Source organism: Babylonia areolata, chromosome 10 (genome assembly GCF_041734735.1).
Source record: "Babylonia areolata isolate BAREFJ2019XMU chromosome 10, ASM4173473v1, whole genome shotgun sequence".
NCBI classification, from domain to species: domain Eukaryota; kingdom Metazoa; phylum Mollusca; class Gastropoda; order Neogastropoda; family Buccinidae; genus Babylonia; species Babylonia areolata.
Window position 1 is genome coordinate 20,313,921 of NC_134885.1, and position 10,000 is coordinate 20,323,920.

At 43.6% G+C, this 10,000-nt stretch overlaps 1 protein-coding gene across 5 annotated transcripts in view; it reads left to right on the forward strand.

Annotated features, from left to right (window-relative positions):
• LOC143286873 (rho family-interacting cell polarization regulator 2-like) overlaps positions 1–10,000 on the forward strand; it is a 115,234-nt gene that overhangs the window by 51,361 nt on the left and 53,873 nt on the right. For 2 of the 5 annotated variants that reach the window (XM_076594767.1, XM_076594769.1), the window contains exon 1: positions 5,167–5,395. The exons of 2 other annotated variants lie outside the window; for them this stretch is intronic. In XM_076594767.1, the coding sequence (XP_076450882.1) occupies positions 5,245–5,395 (151 nt within the window). In that variant the 5' untranslated portion in view covers positions 5,167–5,244. Of the gene's footprint in view, positions 1–2,051; positions 2,203–5,166; positions 5,396–10,000 lie in introns of those variants that run through there. One more of the 5 variants, XM_076594768.1, reaches the window with a different exon arrangement.

Genomic DNA, 10,000 nt, shown 5'->3' on the forward strand with positions numbered 1-10,000 from the left:
TTTTGCTGAACAAAGGTGATAATCCACTGATGTACAGATTTTTGCTCAACAGAGGTTATAATAGACTGATGTACAGATTTTTGCCGAACGAAGGTAATAATCCACTGATGTACAAATTTTGCTGAACAAAGGTTATAATCCACTGATGTACAGATTTTTGCTGGACAACGTCGATTTTTGCTGGACAACGTCGATTTTTGCTGAAGAAAGGTAATAACCATTTATAGTCATTTATAATCACAAGAGGAAGAAGCCCAACGATAGAATGGTGGTGACTGACAAACCGGACCTATAAGCTCTGTCTTATCTCAGTGAGGTGACGGCCCTTCAGTGACGAGAAGAATACTTTGTCAGGAAGCAGTCTATAAGGGGTTAATTCCTTGTTGTAGTCTACCATTTTAAAGCCGTAGCCACCGCTGTCATCGTTGCGCCCTGTTCTGACACATTCCGCGATGATATGTGCGGTGTTGTGTAATAGATCTGAGTATCAAGGAAAGAGAAAAACAACAAACAAACCCCCCCAAAAAAAAACCCAACCTTATGGGTTCTTTTGTGAGCTACAACGGGCATTTTATTTCATATATTATACCTATGATCTACCTATTTGGTGGTTGTTTTACGGGGTTCGGGGGGAGGTGGGGGGGGAGGGGTTGTGGTCGTGTCAAAGGGAGGGTCATGGGAATTGTTAGCAGTCACTTTTGAGATTGAGGGGAGCAGAAAAGGAGAAGAAAAAAAAAGAGGGAAACGTTGTCCTTAATTATTCGTTGAAAGAAAAAGAAATCAGTGGAAAGGAACTAAAAAGAGAAACTGTCATGGTCGTCATTGATAACTTACAGGGGGCGTGAGAATGAGTGATAAAAATGTGATAAAATGTGGGGGGTTGTTCTTTTCTTTTTTCTCTTCTATTTTAATAGTAATGAATGAATTAGAAATGAAAAAAAGGAGTTCTCTATTGAATAAGTGGATAAGAAACGAAGCGGTAAGTAAAAAGAAAACAAAATCCAGATGAGGATGTGTTCTGTTTGAGAGGGAAAAAATGCAGTGCTTTGCAGAAAACAAAAGTTTTTATACCGCATGAAAATGACCTTTAATCTGACGGTACCAGCTAAGACAGAAAAAAAAGAGCAATATTTGATGTTCTCTCGCTTTGGATTGTGAAACGCCTTTACCCTTACAGTATACTGATGTGAATCGTGATCGTGTGAACAGCGGTTTCCAGGTGCGTTGCTCACAGGTCAATATTCTCACCATCCCGAGTGATATCTTATTTTCCTTTAACGCGCCTTTTTCGATCTCAGCAAGGAAACAGATGTTTCATGAAAATCGATTTTGTTCTTGACATTTTGTAATGTCAAATGTATAACGCGGTCGAATATTTTTGTGAGAGTGATCCAAAGATTGTGAACTCATCAGAAACGACTTTTGTTTTTCGAGTTGGTACAAAAAGTGTGAATTAAACAACCGATTGTTTTGGGTGTGTTTTTTTTTTTTTAACTTGCAGAAAACACGTTAAAAAAAATCATTGACTTGAGAAGAAGAAAGTGGGTTACTGCTTTTTCGCTGGAAAAAGTTAGAGAAAATAATATATTGATTTTTTTTCTAGAGTAAGGAAGTGAGAGAAAGAAAACAGAACAATAAAAAGAAGTCGAATGAGAATAAAAACAAAGACAAAATAAGAGCAGTGCAAACTGTGTGTATAACTCCCAGATTGGGAAGTGCGCAAAATAAGAGCAGTTTAAACTGGACATTCCAGCTCCTTCAGCGGTTGTGAAGTGGACAAAATATAGATCAGGACAAACTGAACATAACTCCCTGATTGGGATGGAGACAAGTCAAGAGCATTACAAGCAGTGTAGAACTCCCTGATCTGGAGGTGGACAAAACATAGGAGCAGTACATGCAGTACAGGACTAACCCCCTTGACTTGGACTGAGTGGGGGACCTCCCTAAAAAAGACAAAAACAAAACAAAGCAAAAACAACAACCGAAAAAAAACCCCACAATTTTTCTCAACTTTCCGTGACACGTGGTAGCAGTACTGCATACACTGCTGCACAACAACAACGATGTTGCTGGAACGCGGTCGCAGTTTCTACCAGCGTCGTCTCCAGGACAGCGCGAGGAACGTGAAGATCTTGAGGTTCCGTTCCACCTCCTTCAGCGGATTCCGAACCGTCGCCGTGCAGCAGCGCTACACCCCGGGTAAGTAGTATGGATATGGATATGTCCGTCGAGGTCATGTTGAATAGTATGCAAATGAGACGGGTGTGGGTGGGGTCATCACAACCACGGACCAAATACGGACTTCCATATATCAGTCAGTCACATCTGTTAAGCGGACATGAGTGTGGTTGGGTTGGGTATGATAGTATCCGACTATGACCTTCAGAACAGCAGAGGAGGCAGCTACTGTCCCGACGATCTGGGCAAGAATTTGATCATGGTGGAGAGTGTCTTGCCCAAGTTACATCCCCATTCTCTTGCCCCAAAATTGGGGGATTTGTATATGTATGGCCGATATATTTTTGTCAGCGGATCTTGAATCCTGCAGATATTTTCTATTTTCTGAAAAGGGGCTAGTCAGTAATTCAGTCTGTTTCACGCGACCGTCGTCTGCCATAGGAACCTCAGCCCCCCTTCGCCTATCTCCCCACCCCCACTCATCCCCATCCCCCGAGACTTGGCCCCTCAGGAAGGGGTATGTGAACATCGTGGTTACAAGCACGTTGAAAACTAGTGAAGACTACAAGCTGTACAGAGTAGAATGTAGAACTATTCCACTTCCTCATGGTTTTGCAGTTTAAGAGGGGATAGAGAGAGGGAGATGAGATGCTAACTCTAAATCATGAGAGTCAAGAGAGAGAGAGAGGCTAATTCTAAATCGGGACAGTTAATTAAAAGTTGAGAGATAAAGAGAGAAACAGAGAGAGGGAGAGAGAGAGTGACATAGACCGATAGAGTAAGCTCTATCATAGAAGGAAAGAAGTGTCAAACAACACTAACAACAACAATGATAATAATGATGATAATAATAATAATGAATAGATAAATAAGCAAATAAATAAAGATAAGATTAAAAAAAAAAAAAAGAATAAAATGATAATGATGATAATGATAAATAAATAGTTGAATAATAAAAATAATAATGTAAGAATAAATGAAATATAAAACAACCTTGAGAACCTCGAGTGCAAAATTTGATCAAAATTTGGCAGAAGCTGCGCTGGTGGAGGACTGGTGTACCTCAGTGATGTCAATCAGCAGTTTGCTTCCTTTTCATTCACTTCTGTTATTTCCTGCTTCCCTGATCATTAATTTGTGTCTGCCTCTTCCCCTGCTTCTTTCCCCACCCCCAACCCCCTTCCACTTCTTTTTTTCTTCTTCTTCTTTTTCCAAGCCTTTCCATGTCGAGTTTCCGTGTACATATATATTAACTGTGATGTTCCTCGTGAGTGAACGTTGTTGCTGTTAACATTGCTGCTGTTTCTGAAGCAAGTTAGCAAGCAAGCAAGCAAGCGACCACACACACTCACACACAAACACATACACATACACACACACACACACGGACGCACTGACGCATGTACGCACGTGTACACACACACACACACACACACACACACAAACTGTGTGTCTCTCACATTCCCGCTCTCTCTCTCCTTTGTCTCTCTATGCCTCTGTCTCTCTCCGTCTCTCTCTCCCTTTCTCTTCCTCCCCCACCCCCTCCCCGTGTGTGTGTGTGTGTGTGTGTGTGTGTGTGTACTCTGTGAGTATGTGCATAGTGTGTGTCTGTGTCTGTGTTTCTGTTGTTTTTTTTACGGAGATTGATGGTTGGATCAGTAAGGCGCGGTCTTTTATTATTATTATTATTATTATTATTATTCCATTGGTCAGAGTGGAAGAGTTGCGGAGAATTTAAATTCAAGTTCTGGACTTGAGCGAGTGTGTGTGCGAAACGCCTGAATATTGTGCTCATCAATCTAAAGCCAGTTTCCCCCGAACCCCTGATCCCCTCTCCACGACTTCTCCCAACCCCCACCACTGCTATCACCATCCACCCACTTTCTTCCCCTCATCAACTTCCTCTCCCCCCCCCCCCCCCATGCACACCCCCCTCCTCCCTTCCGCCCCCCAATCCTTTTCGCTCATCCAGGCTTCCTCCCCCCCCCTTCCGCCCGCACCCCTCAGGCCCCCACCCCTCTCCTCCCACCCCCTGATAAGTCACACCAGGTGATTAAGGAAGTCAAACGTCCTGTGACACCTCTCGGGTCAGAGAAGTATCGTCCTCCAAAGAGATCCTCATTACGAGAAAAGTTTGGGAGTGGGGGGACTGTGTACGGTATGTTGTGGCTTTCTGAGTGAGCAGTGGATTCTGCGCTGTGTCAGATAAACAGTGCTGTGCGTGTTGTGGGTGAAGTTAATCCTCGACCCCGCGTGTGTGAAAACTGTGGAAAAGAAAATTTTACGCTGTGGATTTTATAGATATTGTATGCGGGGAAAGGGGGGGGGGGGGGGTATTGGTGTGTGTGTGTGTGTGTGTGTTTCATGTGCGCGCGCGCGTGCATATTTATTTTTCCCCGTGATCGTTATCAGTGGACAACATTGGCGTGGGCAGTGAATCTGTATGTAGCCAGTTGGTCCGACACTGCTAACCGAGAATCATTTGTATACATGACTCAGGTAGATGCACTTTTGTGTGTCGAGGGGATCAGTAAATCATTCATAACGAGTTTTTAAGGAAAATGATTGTTAAACGGGTGAACAGACGTTTTGTTTCAACTCATGAATAATGAACGGTTTTTTTTTTTTTTTTTGTCGAATCTTTACTTTAAACATTTTGTATCTTTTTGAAAATTTAGTTACTCGACTGTAAAGAAAAGCTAATGAAACTCGACCCTCACTCCTCCTCAAGGTCTCGTGAGTCGAACTTTGTGGAGAGTTGGTCTTCTTGAGGGATGTTTTGACAGTATTTTTTTTTCTTCTTTCCGTGTGTGTGTGTGTGTGTGTGTGTGTGCTTATTATGTGAATGCGTACCTGACTCAGGTTACGGAAGGTTAAAACGGCAGACGGAGAGGCTTCCTATAGATATCTATGCCTGTGTGAATTCACACTTTTTTTCCCCCTTCTTTTGTTTTTTCTAAGAGGAAATCTTTTGTGGTTCGACAATCACGAACTTCGCGCAAATGTGCACAAAGCTTGACGAGGGAGAATAAGTTTTAAAGCATATCACCTGTTGGTTTGATAATGTGGCGTTCTGGTGGTGGTGGTGGTGACGTGATGGTGGTGGGCGGGGAGGGGGAAGAGGGGGGCTTGTCCGACTGGTGTTTCGACGACGCCTTCGAGACCAGAGTGGTCCCCCGTGTTCTGCGACACGGACGTGATGAGAGTGAGGAAGGTATGCTTTCATGTGTGTGTGTTCATACATGTATGTATGTATGTATGTATGTTCTGTTTATGTCAGTTTGAGTCTTTAGTTTTGCGTCTTTCCACTTTGAATTGGTATCAGGTAATTATGTATGTATGACGGTAAGTGCTCCAGATTTTTTTTTCTTCTTTTTATTTAAAAAGCGTTTATGATGGAGGTGCTGGGAAGGATTGAAAGGGGAAACGCGTTCCCTGTCTTTCTATATTATATATATATATATGTGTGTGTGTGTGTGTAAATTTTTTTATGAGGCAATAGTGTTTTTTGACATGTGAGATTATTGATAAAGTACAGTTGATTGTACTCACTCACACAAATGCAACACGAGCGCACACGCGCATACACGGACGCACGCGCTCACCACACACACACACACACGCGCGCGCGCACACATATACATTCACATTCACTTTCTTCTGATAATGGAGATCTGACCTGAGGATATTTGACACCTTCTCCCCATATCCCAAGCATTACGAAAAGACAGGTTTCCTGTATGTGTGTATTTGCGTCTCTGTGTGTACATGTCTTTGTGTGTGTCTGTGCGTGTATGTTTGTGCCTATGTATGCGCCAATGTTTGTGTGTGTGTGTGTGTGTGTGTGTGTGTACTGAGGGTAATGTAATGTAGTACACGCGTGCGTGGAGGGGTTGGAAAAAGAAGAAGAGGAGGAAACACCATATCCATCAGAGCATGACGAACTAACCAACCAGCTAACCAACCAACCAACCAACCAACCAGCCAACCAACCAACCAGCCAGAGCACCAGCCAACGCATATATTTATATTGATCGACTCCGCTCGATCTAGCAGCCTGCTGGCATTAGTAGCTGTGATAATGATCAAACGTTTCTTTTATCGACGACGACCACCACCACCACCATCATCACCACAACGGGGTCGGATGCATCCCTGTCTCCTACCTTCCTCACCGCCGCTCCCTTCCTCCTGACAGGTTTCTCGTCCCCCCCCCCCCCCCCCCCTTTTTTCCTTTTTTTATTTTTATTTATTTATTATTTTATTTTTTACTCCTTGATCGGAAAGTAGTGGTCCGCATCTGTGAGTGACGGGCAGTAAGCGAGTCCGGAAGGATCACTCTTGCCATTCGTCCGAACAAACTGCGCGTGGCGCTCGGATCGTGTGTGTGGATGTGTGGATGTGCGCGCGCGTGCGTGAGAGAGAGAGAGAGAGAGAGAGAGAGAGAGATCTATCTGAGCACATTATGTAAGGTAAGAAGATGCCGTGGATGATCGTTATAGGCAAAGGGCATGGCAGCGAAACGAACAGTGAAAAACTACTGATACCCTCAGGCTCATAGACACACAGTCACACATACACACGGAGACAGACAGACAGACAAACACACACACACACACACACACACACACACACACACACGCTAAGCTTGTAAACACACGCACGCGCGCGCTCGCGGTCACACACTCACACACACACACACACACACACACACACACACACACACACAATATGCTTATACAGACATGTAAGCGCGCGCGCACACAGACACACACACACACACTGAACTTGCACACACACACACACACACACACACACACACACACACACACACACACACACACACACACATACACACACACACATACTCTAACACGTTTGTTGATAGCATTGTGACAAATCAAGCATGGAAACCCCGCTGGCATTCAAACGGTGGCACATCCTGTTACGGCGACGTCAGCGGAAAAAGAAAGTGCGTCTTTCGCATTTCCGTTTCAGAACCCACTCACTATCTGAGATCAACAGATGGTTTGTTTTCGTTCGTATTTACCCAGCACTTCGGCACGTTTGGTGTTTGGAAGTGTTGTGTAAATGTACTAAACGTGGATCTGATTAGAAACTGGCGAAAACATGTGCACTGAAACTTGAAGATTTATTATAATCATTACTGCGAAATTTTGACAGGAAAGGACAGGAGTTGCAGTTTATTTAGACACGTTTATGAGAGAGAGAGAGAGAGGGGGGGGGGGAGGGGGGGGGGGCATCAGTTGCAGTTTATTTATAAAGAAATGTATTCGAACGTTAACGTTGAGAGAGAGAGAGAGAGAGAGAGAGATGATTGCGTACTAAAAACACAACACACCAATTTAAACACTACTCTCGTCGACAACACAGTAAAAACAAACAAACTGGTCATTGGTCGTAGATTGCTTTCTGTCAAATGGCGCGTGTCGATCCACATTTGGGTAGATTTGTTTTGGGGTACTGTAACTAGTTACCCACAAAATGATTTTGGGCGCGCGCGCGTGTGTGTGCATTGACAGAACCAGCAAACTGCAAACAGCGGAGACATTGTACATATTCAATTACAAAGCGCGTTTCACGTGCAGAGAGAAGAGAGAGAGAGACGTGGGCACATCGGTACAGCTTTGAGATTTCTTCGACCGGTTTCCTCCCATTGCTTCCCTGAGGTGGTCATAAATTGGAGTGTGAGATGACGAGACCTTGACCTATACACCCAAGCTATCAGTTGTCGAGAGTGATGGTTTTTATCGCGCTTATAACTGATTGAGTCCTGTGGTAATTAGGACCTAGTTCTCGTGGTTACGAATTAGAACACTAGTGTGTGTATGCTTGTACACCCACATCGATATCGAAATAATATCAACTCGTTTAGTCAAAGAAAAAAGAATACATTGAACAAGCTGCATTTGAGTTTTATGTTAAATCAGTCGGTTCGCGTCCAAAGTGAAATTCATTTTCAGACAGTTTAAAAAAAAAAAGTTTTTGAAGATCATTTATATCAACTTTTATTGCTGGTAAACCTTTGTAGAATTAAGCGACGAAAGAGAACGAAACCGGGTTTTAATTACGATGTGGTTAGCTATTGAATATAACGTTTGATTAAATTTTGATTGTGGTAAACCTCTGTAACCATGTGTAGCACCAACTGCAACTCTTGTCTCTGCGCGTCGCATGTGACAAAGATACGGAAGACAGTAATTATAATATTGAAGCCGACGATGAACCTTCAGTAAGTTCGTTTTTTGAAAGCTCTACATTAAACTAAAGCGAGGATCACCTCATGGCAGGAGAATCATTCATCCCCGTTGTTCTTGCTTGCACACCAATGCTGCCGCTCTTTTCTGGTGTCTGGACATGGCTTGCACTTGGAGAGAGCTCCTCCTTTAGCTTCGTCAAATCTCGACACTCAGCTCTTCGTTCTTCATCCATTCTTCCGTTCTTTGACTGTTTGTCTGTGCCTGTCAGTCTATCTCTTCCCCTGTCTTTCTCTGTCTCTGCCCCTGTCTTCTCTATGTCTGTCTGTCTGTCTCTCTCTCGATATATATATATATATATATATATGTGTGTGTGTGTGTGTGTGTGTGTGTGTGTGCTTGTCTGCCTGTCTGTCTTTCTTTCCATTTTCATTCCCACTTTATTTTTTCGAAGTAATTGCAATAGAATCCCTTCCCGGTGTGTGAAATCACGATTGGAGCCTTTGGTCAGAACGATAAGAGTAAGGTGTAACTGGCAACAGGAGTGGATCGGTTATCAGCTCATTTTGATAAAGAAGACACGTTCAGATGGCGTCAGCTTGTTGAGGTTACTTAGTAAGATAACTTAATGTTATCTAGATCGTCTGTCTGTGGGCTCTCTCTGTCTGTCTGTCTCTGTCTCTCTCTCTCTCTCTCTCTCTCTCTCTGTCTCTCTCTGTCTGCCCGTCTGTCTGCCTGTCTCTTTTCTCCCTCACTCTCCTCCCCTGTCTCTCTCCCTTTCTCTCCCTCCCTGACTCTCTTTCCCCACTCTTTCCGCCCCTCTCTCCCACTGTCCTCCCGCCCCCTTTCTCTCTCCCCTTTCTCTTTTTCTGTGAGGATAGAGGAAAGAAGGAGAAGCAGATACAATGGATGTCACCTGCTGTGTTAACCCTGATATATATATATATATCCTCTGGCGGTTGGCTAGATTTCTTCCTAACTCGTACAGACAACAAACAATGAGTCCTTTGGGGCGAAGCATCAACAACAACAACTGCCCCAGCGTAATAATGTTGATATAAAGAAACGATATAAGAAAAAAAAAAATTTTAAACATAAAGAGGGAGGAAAAAAAACAAGAAAGCGTTTATCGTTATTCATCGTCACATGAACAATGTCTTTCATTTGCGATGACTGGCTAATTTTCGGGGAGAAACTTGGTGGGGGACTGGACAGTGGCATATTAGGAGCGTGCGCGCGCATTCATACACACATACGCGCGCGCATGTGTGTGTGTGTGTGTGTATGTGTGTGTGCGTGCGCTTGCGTGTGCGTTTCTACCACCCCAGCTTTTTTTTTTTTTTTTTTTTTTTTTTTTAATGATGTGTTTGAATTTCCCACGTACGCATCCGACCACCATCCCACTTGGCAAACTGAAACGTTTCTTTCTTCTTGTTTTTTTTTAATGGAACATATTTACCTGCGTCAGCGGGCGTTGTGTTATGCTCTGCGTGATAAAATGAAAAAAATCTACATCATCATTTCGGAATGTGATGACGGAGACCCATTTGGGGTGAGGGAATCTTCCCCCCCCCCCCCCCCCCCCCCCCCCGTTGTTTGTT